The 21,737-nt window shown below is 36.8% G+C and overlaps 2 protein-coding genes and 1 non-coding gene across 3 annotated transcripts in view; 2 read left to right on the top strand and 1 right to left on the bottom strand.

The window, feature by feature from the left end:
* Positions 1–723: 723 nt before the first annotated feature.
* LOC123239673 (NEDD4-binding protein 2-like 2) lies at positions 724–2,521 on the top strand. The gene has a single exon (XM_044666957.1). The coding sequence runs from the start codon at positions 1,070–1,072 to the stop codon at positions 2,498–2,500; it is 1,431 nt and encodes a 476-aa protein (XP_044522892.1). The 5' UTR covers positions 724–1,069; the 3' UTR covers positions 2,501–2,521.
* Positions 2,522–7,784: 5,263 nt separating this feature from the next.
* The window catches only part of BMX (BMX non-receptor tyrosine kinase), a 68,992-nt gene continuing 55,039 nt past the window's right edge, over positions 7,785–21,737 (top strand). Inside the window, exons 1-3 of the mRNA XM_044666956.1 lie at positions 7,785–7,931; positions 9,916–10,020; positions 19,384–19,465. Coding sequence (XP_044522891.1) covers positions 7,794–7,931; positions 9,916–10,020; positions 19,384–19,465 — 325 coding nt within the window. The 5' untranslated portion in view covers positions 7,785–7,793. The remainder of the gene's footprint in view (positions 7,932–9,915; positions 10,021–19,383; positions 19,466–21,737) is intronic.
* Positions 21,469–21,580, bottom strand: LOC123243438. Its single transcript, XR_006505963.1, has one exon. It is a non-coding gene; the product is annotated as a U6 spliceosomal RNA (small nuclear RNA).

Below are 21,737 nucleotides of genomic sequence, written 5' to 3'. Positions count from 1 at the left end.
CATTTATGGAGCAAATATCATGTGAATTATTTCTAGTCCCAGTTCTATGATTTAAGGATTTAAGGGTAGGAAGAAAGGATTGGGAAACTGCTTTCATATTGATTGATTCATATCGCCATCACTTCTGATAGGAATTTGGGATCTACAAAGACACACAGCTCCTTCAATCCAGATTTTCCATTGGTAAACACATATCCCAAGGAATCCATGATAAGAAGAAAGTTCCCATAAACATCAAAGTATTTATGTCAATTTTATATTTTAAAGTAGCAAAAAACTGGAAACAAAGTACAGGCTCATCAGTTGGGGAATGGCTGAACCATTCATTGGTACAAGAATGTAACAGAATTTACTCAGCTATAAGAAATGGCAAACATTACAAATGCTGAGAAGAATGAAAAGATTTATATGAACTGATGCAAAGTGTCAATGAGTCAAGAAAACACTAAACACAATAATTATAACAATGTAAAGGGAAAGAATAACTACAAAACAATTGCAAATGAAGGTAATGAAAATACAAAGAATAAACTTGTGTCTTAAGAAACAATAAGCAAATTAATTAAAAAAACTTGGAAAGACTGGCTGTGGACGGAGCCCTCAGGGCTCACCCACGTCCGCCAGCCTCGAGAGTCGTTACCTCCCGGGCTTGCTTTTCTCCTTTATCACAGATGCCTTATTGTGAAAATTAAGCTAAGTCTTTGGGACATGGTTAAAAAAAAACTAGCAAGTGAAACATGCAATAAAAAACTGAAATCAACAGAAGAGGCTTATACTATATTCCATGATGGTGATGATCATTTTCACAGATCCTAAGAGAAAACAGAGAACAACTGAATACCTTTATCCATCTTTGATGACAAGGAAAATGGAAAAACTCAGGAGAGCAAGACTGAAACTACAGATTTGTTGAAACTTTTGAGGGTTGTAATCCCTTAAAATAGGCCAGATATTGAATCATTTCATTGGGAAGGCCTAGAGGATGCAAATTCTACAGTAGAATCCATGAACATCAACAGAATATCTAAATAACTATACTTACGTTTCTGAAAATATTAAAGAAATTAGAATGGAAAGAAATCACAAGTTATCTATCCCAGTTAGTGCAGAAGAAGTGGAATATAGCACAAGCAAAGCATTCATAGGACCTATTTACAAAAGTCCTGAGGAAAATAAACGAGATAAAAGAAAACATCACACAAAAAAAGTCACTGGTGGACTGGAAAACAAACAAAGCCTTTCTTCTAATAAACTGGATATAGATAATGAGTTATCTCAGTTTTACAAAGAAATTCAGGAGCTTGAGAGTGAAAAAGAAGATTTGGAAGATAATTGCCAGGAATTTAAACCCACTCAGGAACAATTTGGTTTATGTGATCAAGGCCTTTACAATGAAAACTTAAAATCTGATGAAGAAAAGAAAGATACTTGGTTTAGTACTATACAATCACCTCCTGGTGTTGAGCAATATTTTAGTAAGGAGCCAGTTGGTTGGAATACTGAATATGCAATTAATGGACCAGTAGAACCTACATTTTTAAACAACCCAATTCCTTCCTTTAGGCCCGAATGGCAGTCATTGGAACCCTCTTTAGTTCCTCAAGGCCTTTTTCCTCCTGGATTTAATTATCATTTAAATGTTCAAAGATTTAACCCCTCTCCATCTCCACCACCAAATGTTTTTCATGCTCCAGATGTTAAATTATGTGAAATGTACAATGGATATAATGTAAACAGTCGCTACACAAATTGGAATTGTCCAGCATTTGACCAGACTAACAGATATTCTGATTGTGATGGGAGTAATAGTAGCACACAGGCCTCTAGAAATGGATGTAATGAGCAAGATGGACGAGACAGTAATGGTTTCTGTGAAACAAGAGAAGAATCTTGGGAAGACCCTTCTTTATTCCAGATGGAAAAAACAGACAGGCTTTTACACCAGGAGTTCCATGAGGAAAAGCTAAAGAGGCTACTTATCCTTTTAAGAGGTCTGCCTGGATCAGGGAAAACAACACTGTCTCGTGTTCTTCTTGGTCAGAATCGTGGTGGCATTGTCTTCAGCACTGATGACTACTTTCGGCATCAAAATGGGTACACATATAATGTCAAACAACTTGGTGATGCTCATGACTGGAACCAGAGCAGAGCAAAGAAAGCTATTGACCAGGGAAGATCTCCAGTAATAATAGATAACACTAATACTCAAGCTTGGGAAATGAAACCATATGTGGAAATGGCTATAGGCAAAGGATATCGAGTGGAGTTCCATGAACCAGAAACGTGGTGGAAATTTGATCCTGAAGAATTAGAAAAGAGGAATAAACATGGAGTGTCTCGTGAAAAGATTGCTCAGATGTTGGATCACTATGAATTTAAAATGTCCATCTCTATTGTAATGAATTCAGTGGAACCTCCACATAGAAGGTCTGAGAGGCTTCGAAGACAGAGGTGGGGAGGCTGTCTAGACTCATGGAATCACTTTGATGTTGCAAAATAACTAATATTCAGTTTGCTTTCAACTAAAACGAGCTTGTGGCTTACCTTTTAAAAAACAAATTGAGACTTTCTGGAGGTTTTTAAATAGGTTCAACTCTAATAAAAAAAAAAAAGAGAAAAAAAAAACTTGGAAAGAACTACATGAGATAATGAAGAGTGAAATGAGGAGAATCAAAAGAATATTATATATAGCTACACATTTAATATTTGAAGAATAACTTGCGGATGTTCATCTCCAGAGAATGAAATGAGAAGTGGAAACAAGAAAGACATGATTTTTATATTTTGCTGTATGATGCCTTCTATGGTGTGGGGAGGTAAAGGAAGGGCAAATAAAAATAAATAGATTATGTGGTAACTAGATTAAACAGTGGACAGAGGTTGCTGGGCTTGGAATTAGGAAAACCTGGGATCAAACCTCTGACACTTACTGTGTTATTCTGGGCAAGTCGCTTCACCTCTGTCTGCTTCAGTTTCCTCATCTGTAAATGGAGTTAATAATAGCACCTTCCTTCATGGTTGTTGTGAGGATCAAATTAGATATTGATTGTAAAATGCTGAGTGCAATGTTTCCACATAATAATCACTATATAAGTGTTAGTTCTTGTTACTGTTATGGATAACCCAAATAATTGTTCCTCCAAGTAATCCCAATTCTCATTTATGAAAAATCATGAAATTTTCTCTAGACTACAAATTAACCCTCATTGTAGGGATCTTATTCAGTAGGTGGCAAAATGGATGAAATGCTGAATCTAGAGTCAAAGAGGCTTAAATTTAACCCATCCTCAGACACTTAGTAGCCATATGACCTTGGACAAAGTCTTAGTCTGCTTCCTTACTCTACAGGTTGACATCACAATGATCTCCTGGACATTTTGAGATAGATATACTATAAGAAACTCAACTCAAAGCATTTTTGCCCTGAACCTACTACTTTTCTGGGACATTTAGGTGGCATAGTGGATAGAATGCTAGTCCTAGAGTCAGGAATATTTGAATTCAAATCCAGTTACTAGACATTCACTAGATATGTGACCCTGGGCAAGTCACTTACTCCTGTTTGCCTCAGTTTCCTGACCTGTGAAATGAGCTAGAGAAGCAAATGACAACCATTCTAGTATCTTTTTTTAAAACCCTTAACTTCTGTGTATTGGCTCCTAGTGGAAAAGTGGTAAGGGTGGGCAATAGGGGTCAAGTAACTTGCCCAGGGTCACACAGCTTTGAACCTAGGCTTTGAACCTAGGACCTCCCATTTCTAGGCCTGACTCTCAATCCACTGAGCTACCTAGCTGCTCCCCCCCCCCAATCTAGTATCTTTGCCAAGAAAGACCCAAATAGGGTCACAAAGAGTTGGGAATGACTAAAATGACTGAACAACAACAGCATTACTCTTCTGAATTTACTTATTGCTTCTGAGAATGCCACAACCCTTCTAATTAGTCAGGTTTTCTACTTCAGAATCGTCCTCTACTCCTTATTCTTCCTCACCCTACATTTTCATTCTACCTCTATATTATCTCCTATATAAATCCCTTCCCTTCACTCATATGGCCACCACTCTATGGCTCTCATCACTTCTCACTTTCAAAATAATCAAAACTCTCCCCTCACCAATCCATCCGCTACACATTTGCCAAAGTAATCTCCCTAAAGTACAGGTCTAAGCATTTTACTCTCTAGCTCAATAAACTCCAATGGTTCCCTTTTACCTCTAGAATCAAATATGCATTCCTCTGTTTGCCATTTAAAGCCTTCACAACCTGGTTCCATTCTACCTTCTTACAAATTACTCTACTCCCCCTTCCCTACTCCAGCCACCCAGAGCCTATGATCTAGTCAAACTGGTCTTCTTGTTTTTCCTCACACACAACATGCCATTTCCCATCTCTGTGCCTTTTCCTTCTTCATTTTTTTTCTTATATTCCCTGGAATCCTTCATAGCTCATCTCAAATGATCCCCTTGTACACGAAACCTTTGCTAACCTCCCAACTGCTAATCCTTTCTTTTCCTTCTCCAGCCAAAGTACTTTGTATTCATTTCTTATAAATTTATACACATACATATATATACATATGCACACAAATGCACACACATATGTATGTATTTATGTATGTATATATGCATACACACACACACACACACACACACATATATATATATATACTGTTTCCCCTGACAGAATATAAGCTCCTTGAGGACAGGTATTGTTTCATTTTTATCTTTGTATTATTCTCTGTGCCTGGTCCAAAGACTAAACACATAATACATAGTGTAATGCTTGTTTAACAGTTGACTTATTACAAATATTATAATGGAGGCAGCTAGCTGGCTCAGTGGATTGAGAGCCAGGCCTTGAGACAAGAGGGTCCTGGGTTCAAATATGACCTCAGATGCTTCCTCACTGCATGACCCTGGGCAAGTCACTTAAACCCATTGCCTAGCCCTTCCCACTCTTCTGACTTGGAACCAATGCACAGTATTGATTCCAAAACAGAAAATAAGGGTTTGATGAGGAAAAAAGTCACGTAGTATAATTATAAACAATCCTATCTGAGCCTTGGTTTCCTTTTTTGTAAAAGAGAGTTAATAATATGTATATAGTAGTATTTGTTTTACAATATTTTTGTGAAGTTCAACCATGATAATGTGCTGTGCCAATTTTAAAGAATGTTAACCATTTCATTATTAATCTAGTTAAAGTAGAAGAATCAGAATATTCTAGAATATAGGAAAGATTGAATTTCTTAGTCCTCTTCTCTGTCCAGCCCTAATCACTATTTAACTCTGTGCCAGTAATACAGAAGCCCTCCACAACTGGGACTTAGCCAGTCACCCATTTGCCCCCTCCTGCTCATAGCCCTGTGTAGAACAATGGGCCTGCTTCCTGATTTGGGTGATAAGGAAAATGCAAATATGTTCCTTCTAATCCATGTTCCTGACCCACTGAGTAGGAAGAGGAATGGCAGTTTATTGACCAGGTCTCTCTCTTTAAAGCTAGAAATTAAGGCAAAGGGCACAGTCTCAAACTATCTCCCTCCGAAGACTAGCCATGAGCAAGGTAAGAGATTCCATACCTTCAAAGGTCTAGAAAGGCATTTTCCGGCATTTCTCAGAGATGCCAAACTAACGCTGCACCATGATAGGCAAGACAAAAGAAAAATTAAAAAGTTTGTGTCCGTCATTTGTTGCTTAATGCTCCTACTTTTTTCTTTCTCAAGACTGAGAATTTAGTGGCAGAATTCTTTGAAGTTCTCATCTATCCAAAAAGTCTTGATTGACAGGGTTGTTTGAGTTATTGAACTTCCTAGTTTTTAATCTGTTAAATTAGTTCAATCAAACAAATCAGACAATTTTTAGGAACACTTGAAAAATTAACGTTTTATACTCTAGATTAGGGACTCAAACTGGTGTCTATGAATTTGGTTTATTTTTTAAAAAGTACTTTGATAACTATATTTCTGTATAATCAATTTCCCTTACAGTCCTATGTATTTTATTTTATACACTTAAGGCCATTATTTTGAGGAAAGGCCCCTAGACTTCATCAGACTGCTAAAGGAAAATATGGCACAAAAAAAGTTTTCTCTAGATATAATTGCATGGGGATGTTGGGGCTCTAGTTTGTGAAAATCAGGCATTTTCTTGAGTTATAACAATTTCCTTAATAATCCCTTGCTTTTGTATGACATTTTGTATTCTTCATAGCTCTTTCATATAAATTATCTAAAGTGGTTCTATTTTGTGCTTAAAACTATATGTATACCTGCCTAATGTTTTTAATTCTTTCTAAGGAATCTGGAAATAATGTAAGAAATATGAATATACAAAAGTTTGTTCACGTAAATGAAAGTGAGGTCATGTCTGCCAAACCAGAGCATTGTGTTAATTTGGTCAAAACATTCAGATAACTAGATTAAATCATTAATATTCATTTCAATTGATTGGGTAATCCAGATTATATTACTTATCTGTTACCATATTGCTTATTATTTAACAATAAGGATTAATAACTAGTACTGTCCCCAAAAGGAATAGGCTACTTCAGGAGTTAGTAGTTTCCCTCTCTTTGAAGGCTTTCAATTAAAGGTTGGATTTATCACTGTCTATTATAAGAGACCAGAGTTGGAAGAGGGGGGTGTTGGGAAAGGATTGTTTCGCAAGTTTGGGTTGGACCAAATAATTACCAGGGTTTCTTTCAATTCTGTGTGATTTAAAATGTTAATATTCATTGACATATTTGGATGAGTTAAAAAGTAAATCATTTGAAGGGTCTCTAATCTAATATAGATAGTATTTATCTACATAGAAATTATTCAATATTGTGTAGGAGATACTTATATAGGTATGAGATTATGTTGTTTTTGTTGTTCAGTCATTTTTAGTCATATCTGACTTTGTAACCCCACTCGGGGTTTTCTTGGCTAAGATATTGGAGAAGTTTGCCATTTTCTTCTCCAGTTCATTTTACAGATGAGGAAACTAAGGCAAACATGGTTCAGTGATTTGTCCAGGATCACACAGCTAGTAAATATCTGAGGCTGTATTTGAACTCATGAAGATGAGTCTTCCTGCCAACAGGTTGGCACTCTATCCACTGTGCCACTTATGTATCTCTCTCTCTCTCTCTCCCCTGCTCTTATCTACATACAATATATCTCTTTACATAAATACATAAAATGTGTGTATATTATATGTATTTTATATTACACATATACTTGCACATACATATACACATGTATATGCACATACATATATTTTATGTGGATATGTATATGTGAGGGTATATCTATATGTATATAACAATATTTATCATATATATGGAGAAAGAGAGAGAGAGAGAGAGAGAGAGAGAGAGAGAGGGAGAACTGCAGTGATAGAGGAATTTTTTTCACTGGGAGTTTGCTAGACCTATGACCTATACTCACAGATCTAAACCATAAAAAATGACAAATGGGGGCAACTAAGTGATTCAGTGAATTGAGAGCCAGACCTAGAGATGGGAGGTCCTAGGTTCAAATATGACCTCAGATACTTTACCTTTACCCTTACCACTCTTCCCCCTTGGAACCAATACACAATATTGATTCTAAGATGGAAGGTTTAAAAAATAACAAAAATGAGAAACTATAATAAATATTAACATATTTTAATATTTAAATTGTTCTCATGATAGCATTTTTGAATGAGAAACAAGTTTAGGAAGAAAAACACTAAAAAAGTTAAAATAGAACATAGCTTGATTTTAATAAATGCTATTTTGTATGATTTCCTATTTCTTTAGGATGATGATATGGACAAAAAAACCATCCTAGAAGAACTTCTTCTCAAGAGGTCACAACAAAAGAAGAAAATGTCACCAAACAATTACAAAGAAAGACTTTTTGTCCTTACAAAAACAAACCTCTCCTACTATGATTATGATAAGGTGGTAAGCCTATTTTTCCTAGATTTTTTTAGTGCTTTCATTTTATTTTTGCTTAGTTGTATCATTGATGGGTATGATTTTTAAATTTCTTAACCTATATAATAAAGATGGTCTCAAATTCCCTTACTATATTACTTTTTTCACAAGTTAATTTTATGGCAGTATGATACAGTGGAAAGATTTCTGGTTCTAGAGTCAGAAGAACTGGGTTGAAATCTCACTTCTGGTACATGTGAGACTTTGGGAAAGTCAAGTAACATTTCTGGGTCTCAGTTTTTTCAACTATAAAAGAAGGAGGTTGGACTAGAAAGTCTCTGGGGGACGCCACCCCCACTCCAGTGCTAAATTTATGTGTTTTTTTAAAAAATCTTTAAATCCTATCTTTCCTTATCAGAATGACATCTAATCAGACCACCAAATATTTTTTCTAACTTAAAAGGATTAAAAACCACTATGATATAATGCTGTTAAGATAGGAGGACTGAAATTCTGATATTTATAGCTTTTTTTTAACCTTCCTTCTAACTTAAAATCAATATTATGTATTGGTTCTAAGACAGAAGAGTGGTAAAGGCTAGGCAATGGTGGTGTTGGTGTGGTTGTAAAAGACTTGCCCAGGGTCACAGTTATGTCTGAGGTCAGATTATAGCATCAGCTCTTGATTATTGTGGGTAGATCCACTGCTAAATTCAAATTTTTTACATGAATTGACTGCTGCTTAGTTGTATACTTTCTTGTGAACTTCAGCTAGAGTTTTCTCTCTTTCAGCTATTACCAACTTAATTGATTAGCCATTTCATTGATCATTTAATGGATGTTGACATCTCTTAATATATTTTTGCCACTTTCCCCATATCAGGAAAGCCTTTTGAAACCCTCTTAAAACTTGTTTTAGAAGAAAGTATTTATTATTGAATTCAATTGGCTCAAGAAACACTTAAGAGCTGGCAGTTCTGCAGGGGTGGGGAGGCTCAGAAGGCTCAATTCCCAGCAGAGAGTGGATGCAAAGGGAAGAGGAAAAGGGAAACTAAAGTTTCCCAGTTTCTCATAAGCCTATTCACTATGAGTTATTTTATTTAAATGAAATTCCCAGAATATCACACACACACACACACACACACACGCACACACACACACACACACACACATTTAAATGCAAGTTCAAAATATTCTAAAGCCAAACATAATGCATATTTTATTACTGTCCATAAGAGAGGAATTATAAGATTAAAAAAATCTTTTTTCCTATTGCTAAAAATTACATTTTTTTAAAAAATGGTTGTTGAACAATTCAAAACATAGCTGCCTACAACCATCCAATTAATTGTACACATGTAGGTTTTAAAGTACATTTTGGCATGGCTGACCTCCTTTGAAAAAGAAGCATAGAAAAATATCTTATTCATTCGTCCCCTAAGTTTGTTATGGCTTTATTTACTTGCATTTATCCTTTCTATTTGAAGCATGTGCCCCAAACTAAAATGTGTTTTAGACTGGGAAGAATCTTTTGTCCTTATAGGAAGGGAATCTGTTTAATCAGCAAAATAGCCCAATAGTAATAATAATAATAGTAACTGTCATCATCATTACCATCATCTCTGAATTGTAAAGAATGAAAAGCTTTTTGAAATACAGAGAACTAGTAGAAGAAATCAAACCCTTGTAAGAACAGGATAGGGTTCATATCATCCCTGTCATTCGGTTTATTATTGGAGTTGTCCCAAAGCTACTTTCAATGGGTCTATTAAAGGCAAGCTTATGTGTCAAGACTTTTATTCAATTTTTGTAAACATTTATTTTAACCACTTGCACACAGATCACTAAATATAAAAACATACTAGAATGTCTGAAGAATACTTTCATTTGACACTGAAAAATCTGAGAAGAATAAGGTGATAATGATAAAAATAAAAAATACTTAGTCTTATATTCTTTGCACATAATAGTAAATTATTCCAAGATATCATATTTTTGTTTTGGGATTTAGAAAAGAGGCAGCAAGAAAGGATCAATTGATATTAAGAAAATCCGGTGTGTTGAAAGAGTGAATCTTGAGGAACAAACCCCTGTGGAGAGACAATATCCATTTCAGGTAATGCATGAAATTTAATGTTCAGATCATTAATCTATTTATACCCTTCTGAAGTAAAGTTTTCTCGAATAAGGAATGACTCAGCAAGATGTTTATTGAGGGTTATTTTCAAATTTGGACTGTCTGAGAAAGTATTTTGTTGGTTGCAGGCAGGGAGGAGGAATGGGTGCATTCTGGGATTACCTGTGCTTTTCTACTTTCTTGTTGTTCAGTCATTCAACCATGTTCAACTCTTCTTGACTCAATTTGGGGTTTTCTTGGCAAAAATATTAGAGAGATTTTGCCATTTCCTTCTCCAAGTGATTTGCCTAGGGTCATACAATATTCCAATAGAGCAGTCCCATTGCCATGCTTCTAATTCTTAGCAATTAACTCCTAGAAAAATAAACCCAAGCTTTTACAGCAACTTAGTCAATGCACAACTAAAACTTCTGCACCTATTTTAAGGGAATTTTCGTTTACGAAGGTGCTTATTTTCAACAAAATGCCCTGTCAACCAGAGAAGGGTACATGCCTATATTAAAGGCTGGATTTGAACTCATGTCTTTTCAACTCTTAGCCCAGCACTCTAGCCCACTGAATCACCTAACTACATCTTTTTTTCTTTAACTCTACGAGGAGTGAGAAACAGGAACAAGAACCAATTGCTCTTAGAAATCCTTTTTAGAAACCCATTTGTGCAAATTTGCCCTAGCTTGCTTTGTGGAAGTTCTCAGTCTTCACATCCATTTGCACATGCAGAACTATCTGAAATAACTGGACTGTTCTGCAGGGAAGCCAAGAGTGTGCTAGAACCAGCTTGAACTGGCGCATGGGAGCTGATTGTTATGTTTTCAGTGTGAACCTATTCTAATTTAGAAATTGTCAAACACTACAAATCAAAGCTTGTTTTATTGTTTCATCAATTGTCTGAATTTAAGAAAGGGATGGAAAAAATGCTAATAATGCAGGTTGAATTTAAAAGTGTGTTGTGGGTACAATTTTCCTCTGCAGAGAGCTGATTATCAAGTATTTACCAATATATCCCCACAGGAAACAAACCTAAATAGTGAGGCAAGCAAAAAATTTAGATCAGCTAGAGGGTAGCATCCTTTGATCCTTTAACCTTAGGGTTTTTGACCTCCTGGACCTTGTGGATTTCTCTAGCAGTCTGGTGAAACCTATGGACCCCTCTGCTCAGTATAATGTTTTATTGTCTATATTCACAAAGAAAAAAAATGCTAAATTTTAAGTAGAGGGTAGTAAAAATAAAGACGTAATTTTTCCCCCTCCATCTAAATTTATAGACTTCTAGAAATCTATCCATGGAACTCGTGGAGGTCTTTGAACTCCAGATTAAGAACCACTGCTTTAACCCCTGGGAGCAATGTTGTGTCTGTAATTCAAACATATTAAATACTTGTTAAGAGGGGTCTAGGTGATTCAGTGGATAGCACACTGGGCCTGGAATCAGGAAGACTCATCTTCCTGATTCAAATCTGACCTCAGACACTTACTAGCTGTGTTCCTCTAGGCAAGTTACTTAACTTCGTTTGCCTCAGTTTCCTCATCTGTAAAATGAGCTGGAGAAGAAAATGGCAAATCACTCCAGTATTGTTGCCAAGAAAACCCCAAATGGGATCATGAAGAGTCAGACATGACAGAAAAAGGGCTAAACAACAACAGAGACCTATGCTAGGAGAAGTTTATATAATAGGTTCAAATGAAAGACCCAAAACAAAGTATTATGAGACATTTTTAAAAAGGGAGAAATTGCTTTGACATAGAAGGGGGAAGGAAAAGATCTGTCAGAGAGAGGTTAACTGCTTCTAGAGAAGCACTAGTCTTTTTTTTTCCCCTGTGATACCCTAAATTTTGGAACTAGAAGGGAACATAGGGATTATCTAGTTCAAATCTTGATTTTAGAAACAAAGGAACCAAGATCCCCCGAAATTGAAACTTTTCAAAGTTGATTTTGATGTTGGGATGTTTCTGTAATGTTATCCGTGTGGGTACTTGTTTCAGCTTTGAAGATACCAACTCATCTGTACCTTCTGGCCTTTTGCTGCTTTTGTCCATGCTGTCTAATACATTATCCACAGGCAGTCCTTTCCATCTTTTTAGACTCCTTCATAGTAGGCTTCTTCTAGATATCCATGGATACCTGTGAAGTAATATTGGCCATCTGTCAATTAATTCTTGCTCATGCTTCTTGATCAACCCATTTCCTTTTCTAATTGCATCTTTTTCTTTAGTCTTTAATGCCGCTTCTCCTGCATGATTCTTTGTTGATAACATGTTGCAAAAAATAAATGTTGAAACTTTGAAACTTACTCAAAGCCGCCATGCTTTTCTGTTATCCTAATCTTCAGAGGCAGACTGTTGCATTACATGATTTGAAGACACATGGCATCATTGGAATACTTAAAAATATATATACCTTTATTCAGAGAAAAGTTTGTGCTAATTAAAAGCACTACTCTTTCCCCCAAATGTAATCCAGTCTCTTCTTCTCTTATTCAGTTCTGGGCCCAGAACTTTATCAGAGATGTCTGTCCAAGATTTATAATCAACCCAATTGTATATCATAATCTGGACAATATGCTTTCTTCATCCACTTTGCTTTTCATGTGTGATTTATTGGACTAAGTTCTTTCATGCAGTTATTGATCTCATGTGCCTCTATCCATTCTGTGATATAAATTCTATTGTTATTTTATAAATGAATATTTTATGATTTTAATATGCACATAGATGACAACTCTAAGGCAGCATTTCGCTCTACTGAAGTCAGGACTTTTTTAAAGTTACAAATAAGAAGTACAATAGGATACTAATATCTTTTAGTTAATTGTGCAACTGTAAGGATATGTTCTACTCTATATTATAATTTGTAAAAACCTTTCATGATTTCTTCTTAAACATTCATCAAGCATATCCTCAATGTGTAAATTATTTTCAAAAAGTTTTTTGAAGAGGTGAGAAAGTAGGAGCATGGTCTGATCATCATTCATAGTTCCTGATTTGTCTTTTGGGTACTAATAAGATTTGTGAATTTTCCCAAACATTTTTCATATTCTTGAGTTTTTGTGTGTCTCAGTTTGCCTTTATCTCTAATGGAACAATGTCCAAGATGAGAGGTCTGATTTTTTCTACCCAGATTAGTGTTTTTACAGACAAAGTTTGAGAAAACTGAAATGTTATCAAATTCTGTAGATCACTTTACACTTATCTTCTCAGTATGCTAAGTCTAGATGTGTTTCTACTAAAAGCATGTCTGTAGTAATTGGAATGTTCTCAGAGACAGTGTCTCCTGCCACAAATATCTTATCCTTTGAGTATTCTGAAACTAGAAAAAGAGAGAGAGAGAGAGAGAGAGGGGGGGGGAGAGGGAGAGGGAGAGGGAGAGAGAAAGAGAGCCTGTAGTTTGGGTTTGTTTGGGGAACGTTCTCAGAAAATGTCTCTAGTCACATAGAGCTTGTCCTCTGGGTGTTATATAGTTGTGTTGATTTTTTTTTCCACTCTCCCTCTTCCTGGAGATGAGAGGTCCATAGGTGTTACACATTGCACTCACATGCACCCATGGGATCCTCAAAGACTGGTCAGGAGAGGAGAAGGGGATAAAAAGAAGAAGGGGTTAAAGGAGGGAAAGGGGATATAGAAGAGGAGTTGGGGAAAAGAAGGGGGTGAGGGGCAAGTAGACCTTGAACTATCTACTCTAGAGAACTATGAACTCACTCCTCCTCTTCCTTCTCCTACCCCTCCTCTTCCTCTTTCTCCACTCCCTCCTCCTCCTGAAGCAAGGAGAACTGCTTTTAGATTTCTCAAGAATTGATCAATTCATGGTTTCTTCCTACTTTGTGAGCTGCCTTTGCTCATAATATGCTACTATCTTATTCTATATGCAAATGAAAAACCATTATTATTGTTGGCTGCCTGTTTGCCAAGGAGATCAAATGTTTGTTGGCTAAGAAGGTTTCTAGGCTCTTTTGATCTTCCTACTGTGGTGAGTGATTTGAGTCAGTTCAACTTTTTAAAGAAATGGTGCCCTTCAGAGAAGAAGGATTGATGAAGTATCTATCACCCTTTTTGCTATGTTAAAGTCAGAGTCCATAAAGAAACCTGACCAGCCGTGAAAGCTCTTCACCAGAGGCTTGAATTGAAGATGAGGGCTGAGAGTGTAAGGAGTCATTTTGAAAATGGGGCACATTTATAGGTAATGTTTGTTTTGTTATCTATGCTATAATGGAAGAGCTTTTGTTGTAAAGTTGTTTTAGTAGTGTATGACTCTTTGTGACCCCATTTTAAGGTTATCTTCACAAAGATACTGGAATGACTTACCATTTCCTTCTCTAGCTCATTTTACAGATGAGGAAACTGAGGCAAACAGGATTAAATGACTACTCGGAGTCAAGTGTCTGAGGTTAGATTTGAACTCATGAAGATGAGCCTTACTAATCCCAAGGCTAGTGCTATATGCATTGTGAAAACTAGCTGTTCCAGTAGAAGAGGTAGAAATAGCTATAAATAAAAGATCCCATTGATGGCAGAGTTGTTAAATCAAAGAGTACTGTAGCTAGAGAGCATTCTCAAGAACAAGTTACCCATTTAACTATGAAAAAATCTCTGTAAGTGGCTTTAAGGAAGACACTGAGGAATACCACCTAAGAGACTATTTTGAATGGCATAGAAAGATTGAAGTGATTAAAAAATGACTTATGGCAGTGACAAAAAGACAATCTTTGCTTTTGTGATTTCCCACGACTATGATTTTGTGCCAATGACTGTCATTCAAAAATATTATACTGCAGATGGCCTCTACTGTGAAGTCAGGAAAGTTTTATCTGAGCAAGAAATGACTAGTGCTTCTTTTACTCAAGGAAGTCAAAGGGATTCTAGGAACTTTGATGGTGGTCATGGAGGTAGCTTTGCTGGAAATCACAACTAAATGAAAACTTTAATAACTGTGGTGGTTGTAGTGGCAGTCATGATTGATAGGGGATATGGAGAAAATGAAGATTGTTACAATAGATTTGGCAGTAATGGGACCAACTTTGGAGGGGATGGAAACTTTAGTGATGTTGGCAACTACAACACAGTCACGCTTCAAACTTTGGTTCTGTGAAGGGAAAAGACTTTGGGGCCAGTAATTCTGGTACTTAGGGTGGGGACAGTATTTTGTCATACCTAATAACTATGGTAGCTATAATGGTTCCAGTGATAAAGAATAGTTACAGCAACAGAAGAAAGTTTTCATTACTATTAGGAAACAAAGACGATCAAGAGACAATAGCTAGAAAAGCAACAGGGAAGCCATAGTTTGTAAAAGTTTTGTGAACTCAACCAAGCACAATGGTGTCAGGGCCTTACTCCTACAGAGAGACATATTTTAGACAATACATTTTGTGTACGGAGTGGGAGAAGACACCAGAAATATATTTGTGATGCTGTATATTTTACTTTAGTTTCTTTTTATGGAAAGCATAAAGCATTTAAATAGTTTTATGTGAATGTTTTTGTACCCACCCTGTTGACTGCTAAATGTAATAGTTTGATTGTGGCATTGAATTAATACATCTTTAAAAATAGGAAATGATAACAGTCTGAGGAAATGTCTGTTCTTTTATCCTGTTGAGTGTATACGGTCACGATAGTCCATTTCTCATATTTTAGCATTAAGAGTTTGTTTACATAGGTCAGCTTAGAATGGCCTCAATTGCATTCTATATCTTATCATTTTATTCCTTCTAATTGACATTGGTCATTTTCTCTGCTCTAATAAATCTATATTCTGACTGTACACAGACAGAAATGAGACCAATATCAGTAACTAGTTGGTGGTTATTCAGATATTCACTTTTTATAATATTTATCTAACTCCTCTTAAATTATATTCATATGAATCACCAGTGTGGTTGCAGTAAAAAATTCTTTAGCTTATGAAAAAAGGCCTAGCTTCCAGGAATAGGGAAGGGATAGTCCTGCTGTACTCTACCCTTGTCAGATATTATCTGACATATTGTGTGTAGTTCCAGATATCATGGTTTAAGGACAGTGACAAATTGGAGTCCCCAGAGGACAACTGGAATGGGGAATTGCCTTGAGTCAATGTCCTGTCAAGATCAATTAAAGGAACTAGAAACATTTAGGCTGAATTTTAAAAATGTGATAACTGGCTTCAAATAAATATTTGAAGCATTGTCAACTGGAAGAGGGATTAGACATGCTTAGCCACAATGGGTAGGTACCCATTGAGATATAAGAGATGGAAGTTTTCAAAGAGATTAATTTAGAATTGATACCAGGCAAAACTTCTTAGCAATTAGAGTTTTCCAAAAGTGGCCTGGGCTTCCTAGAAAAATAGCAAATTCTCCCTACTTGAAGGTCTTCATTCAGAGACGATCTGACCACTTGTTGGATAGGGTAGAATGGAGATTTCTTAGTGTATATGTTGGACTAGATGGTACCTGGAGTTCTTTTCAGCCCTCAAATAATGGGATCCTGTAATTTTTTCATTTTTCTTGGACCAGCTTCTTCAATGTCTATCTTTGCTTTAAATTGAAGAAATATTAAACACTTTTACTTCATAGGAAGGGACTTAATGAGGTCTTTGTAGGGTTTCTCTACTATCTTGTTTTCTGCAAAAGATGTTAGTACATAAGCCCCAATTATCTTCACAGTGATATTTTTACAAATATTATCATGAACATTGTAATACAAGATGATCAAGTATTTCATGAAATAATATTTCTTCTTGCTTTTGAATGTATAGAACCCCCCCTAGTTTGCCAATAAATTTATTCTCTAACCAAAATTTCATAACTCTCTTTCCTTTTAGCTTCAGCTTCCTTTTGGTTTTCATTTGTAAAAGGAATACTAACATTAACATGACTCAGTTCCTTAATCTGTGGTCCATGAACTTGTTTTTTTTTTTTTTAAACCCTTACCTTCTGTATTGTGTTATGAATTTTTTTAAAAAAGAAGTTTCTAGATTTTTGGGGAAACATACAAAACGAGTATATTGACTCCAAGGCAGAAGAGTGGTAAGGGCTAGGCAATGGGGGTTAAGTGACTTGCCCAGGGTCACACAGCTAGGAAGTGTCTGAGGCCAGATTTGAACCTAGGACCTCCAGTCTCTAGGTCTGGCTCTCAATCCAGCTGCCCCTCATGAACTTGGTTTTTTAAAAAAACGTTTTGATGACCATATTTCAATATAAATTGGTTTGCTTTGCTATGTGTATTTTATTTTATATAGTGTTAAATGGTTATAAGAAGATCTAGAGAAATGATAGTATAGATAGAGGAGGGATTTTATGCCCAGGTCTACGTAACCTGGTTGTAGCTGGTGAGGAAGAAAGCACACTCTCCTCTCACAGGCCTTATGCAGTTGTTGGTATAATCTATGCCTCTCCTCCCTGACAGGCTTGGTTGAATAAGCTTGTCAGCCACCCTTTCTAACAGTTTGCCCAGGCTGGGAACCCCTGAGAGCTTGTGTGGATAGTTAACCTCACTAGGTCCCAACCTGAGGTTGTAATAGTTGTTAATGAGGACTATTGATTAGCTATTGGATAATGGTATAATCTGACTGTGTACTGATCTCCCCTTCCCAAAGATTTTGGTATAATCACCACTCAGGAAAGGTACTTTATGGTAAACACTGTATTTAAATCTATTAATGGGACTAGGAAACAAGGGAATGGGATTGAGGATTTAGGAACCCTATTGCTAATTATTTAGGCTAATAATCTAGGTTATTGATCAAGGTCTGGAGATTGCTAGGTTTAGTAGAAACTGGAGATTCTTCACCCTCTCACCAACTCTGACCTGACTTGGCCACAGCCAAGCCAGAGATGAGGGAAGGCTATTTGATGATCTTGATTGATGATATCAGTAAACTCTCTCAGCTCTATTAACAAGGAGTGATTGCTCTCTAGCTCTCTCAGTAGGGTAACAGCTTACAGGTTTCAGGCCTACCCTTCACCCTTCACCTCCCACCTTCCCAAGTCCCTGCTCCAATCTGAGCCGTCTTGTTTTGTCACTTCGGGGTATTTATAGGGTTGGGGCCAACTGCTTTTTGCCCTTGGCTCACGGCATCTGGGAACATTCCGAGGTTCTCAACTGCCAGTCCTGTCATTCAAAGTGGCATCCATCTTGTCCCAGATGATCATTTCAACAATAGTTAAAGATATTTTTCTGAGGAGAGACCAAGAGACTTCAACACACTGTCAAAAGGGTCCATAATACTCACAAAAAGGTTAAGATGTTAGGCAAGGAGCCACCAACGATTTAAATCTGTGGTTCTTAAAGAGCACCCTTGGGACCCTGTTTTCACTACGGGGCCATGACCATCATTATAGTTGTAGAAAAGGGCTTCATGGGACCTAAGATCATTTCGGGTTTTTCTTGGCTTCATAGGTTGTAGTGCCAAAAGAATTAATCACCTGACTACAAGAGATGACAATCTATTTAATTAGGAAGGTAGATTCTCAGAAAATAGACATTGTTTCTAGGATTATATCCAGAACTTTCTAAATAGATCAACCATCTACCAATGAGTATTCATAAATCACATAAAATATTCCAGGCACAATGCTAGAGGACTGAAGATTCAAGGTCTAAAAAAATAAATAAACTATCTCTTCCTTCAGGAAGCTTATATTCTATTCCAGAATGATGTAATCTGCCAGAGGTTTTGCTTCACTGGCATAATAAGCCTTAGAGAATGCATAGTCATCTCCACAGCATAATAAACACTGGAATAGGATTCTGTGAAGGTTTTTAGGCCATAGAACTAATGGTTTATTTTAATTAAAAAACAAAACAAAACAAAACGTTATGTTCTATCTTAAAATCAGTACTGTGTATTGGTTCCAAGGCAGAAGAGTAGTAAGGATTAGGCAATGGGAATTAAATGACTTGCCCAAGGTCACACAGCTAGGAAGTGTCTGAGTCCAGATTTGAACCCAGGACCTCCCCTCTCCAGTCCTGGTTTTCTATCCACTGAGCCACCCAACTGCCCCTCAGAATTAGTTTTTAAATCCAAATTCTCAAACTCCAATTTCAGATTTCCTACTGTCAATACCATACTAAATGTTTGTTTGGGGTTTTTTTAATGCATGACTAAATATTATCAGTAACATAGCTTGCATTCATTTATTATATTACCTTTTTAAAATAAAAATATGAAAAGGCCTGTAAGATTTATTTTTATGATTTTTTTAAAAAAAGAAGTTTCTAGATTTGGGGGGAAACCTACAAAATGAGTATATATTTTATTGTACCTAGCTTCCTCAGAGAAATCTCATTGCTAATGAGTGCACAGAAGCCCACAGGGTGGAATACCAAGTCAGCGTATTTGTTAGCACCACTTCTCTCTCTTTTCAGATTGTTTATAAAGATGGACTTCTCTATGTCTATGCATCAAATGAAGAGAGCCGAAGCCAGTGGCTAAAAGCCCTACAGAAAGGTATGATTGCATTAACCTCCCACAAAGCAGTCAGGACATGGCATTAATGGTATTGATTCAGTGCTAAGATTGTGTGCCATTCTCAGCCCGTTTGACATTTTTACTGAAATAAAGGAAGGCTTAGCTGACTAGATGCCATCTTTTCCCCACTACTCTGCCTTCCTGGGGGCACAGGAGAGTAACATTAGTTATATTCTACCCACATGTCTGTCTCTCTTTTAGAACCCCAGGGCAAAGTCCAAGCATGGAACGGTGCCAAGTCATACAGCAAACCATATGCCCAAGTCCCAGAGCTTCTTCCCTTTAATGTCTCTCTCCCCACTGCTTTACATACTTTATACTTGATCCTTACAACCCTGTGAGGTGGGTGCTATTATTCTTCATCTTTTAAAGATGAGGAAAAAGAAGGGGAGAGAAAATGAATGTCTTGCCAAAGGCATACAATACAGCTAAGTGTCAGAGGCAGGAATGGAAGGAAAAGAAAGATGGAAATGAGCAGAGATGGGCAGAGGGCATTTCAGGCATAAAGGAGAGCATTCACAAAGACTCAGAGACAGGAGAGGTCAGAACAACTCTGTCGTTGTTCAGTCATTTCCAATTCTTATTTTTAAAATTATTTTAAAAGATATTTTATCTTTCCAATTGCATATTATAACAATTTCCCACATACTTTTTCACAACTTATAAGATCCAAATTATCTTCCTTCCCTCTTCCTGGAGATGGTAAGCCATTTAATCTGGGTTAAATGTATTATTGTGCAAAACACATGTCCATATTGTTCATTGTGTATCCAACTCTTCTTGTCTCTATTTGGGGTTTTCTTGGCAAAGATACTGGAGTGGTTTACTATTTCTTTCTCCCAGCTCATTTGACATATTAGGAAACAGAGGCAAACAGGGTTAAGTGACTTGCCCAGTGTTCCATAGCTAGTGTCTGTGGTCAGATTTGAACTCAGGGATATGAGTCTCTATGATTTGGGGATCTGGCACTTTATCCACTTCTCTACCTAGCTTCCCAAGACAGGTTTAGGGAACTGTAAATAATTCGATTGAGCTGGATCACAAGAAGCATCAAGGCAAGGGCCATGACATTTGCCTAGGAGACATGTTATAGAGATCCTTGAATGCCAAAGCAATAGAATCAAATACACATCTAGAATCAGGGGGCAGTTTTTAAGCTTTTTGAGTCAGAAAGTGAGGTCTTCAGGCCTGTACCTTAGGAAGATTATCATGGCAGTGGTTGAAGAATAGATTACAGAAGGCTGAGACTGGGAGCAGGAAGACCAATCCAGAAACTAAAACAATAATACTAGGCAATGGAGAGAAGATCCCAACTATGGAGCTTGGGGGTAAGGAAAGAGGGAATAGAAAGGAAAGGAGGGATGATAGAGGTATGCCTTCTCCAAGCTTTGTAAGGGAAACCCCCTCTTTCTCTACATCTAGGCAGGTGAAACTTGTGGAGTGGCCAGGAAGGGGAGCTTAGATTGCTTCAGAAACATCACTTCATTTGTTGTTTGGTTGTTTTTCAGTCGTGTCCAACTCTTCATTACCCCACTTGGGATTTTCTTGGCAAAGATACTAGAGTGGTTTGACATTTCCCCTTCTCTAGCTCATTTTACAGTTGAGGAAACTGAGGCAAGTAGCGTTAAGTGACTTTCCCAAGATCACCCAACTAGTAAGTGTCTGAGGCCAGATTTGAACTCAGGAAGAGGAGTCTTCCTGACTTCAGACCTAGCATTCTTTCCATTGTGTCTCCTTGTGCCCTAACATCATTTTATAGTGCAATAGAAAAAATGCACTTAATTTTTAGCCAGCTGAGTTCAGATTCTTATTTTGCAACTTATGATCTGTATAATCTTTGGCAAATCACATAACCTCTTCTAGTCTATGGTTGTAAGCCATGTCATTCACCTAAGTCTATAAATTAAGTATATAAAATAGGTGGCTCCCTATTACCTCCAGGATCAAATATAAATTCTTCTTTTAAGCTCTTTTTTAAAAAAAGGAATATGGAATGTTTCATGAATGTGCATATTATCTTTACACAGAGACCATGTCAATATTCTCTGTAGTGTTTAATTTTAGCAAAAGACTTTGTTCTGCCCTTTGTAAAGTGGTCTCTTTCTTCCTTTCCAGACTCTCCATAGATCTAAGACCTACTGGTCTTCTTGTGGTTGCTCACATGCACTCTCTGTCCTCCACACCAGGAATGTTTTCTCTCTGTCTCTCTGTCTCTCTCTGTCTCTCTCTGTCTCTCTCTGTCTCTGTCTCT

Source organism: Gracilinanus agilis, chromosome 3 (assembly GCF_016433145.1).
Source record: "Gracilinanus agilis isolate LMUSP501 chromosome 3, AgileGrace, whole genome shotgun sequence".
NCBI lineage: Eukaryota > Metazoa > Chordata > Mammalia > Didelphimorphia > Didelphidae > Gracilinanus > Gracilinanus agilis.
Note: the sequence above shows the minus strand (reverse complement) of the source record. Positions and strands in the feature narration are given on the sequence as shown.

What these genes read in the sequence shown, in the direction of transcription:
- LOC123239673 (XM_044666957.1), top strand. Translation starts at nt 1,070, where the DNA reads ATGGAAAGAAATCACAAGTTATCTATCCCAGTTAGTGCAGAAGAAGTG.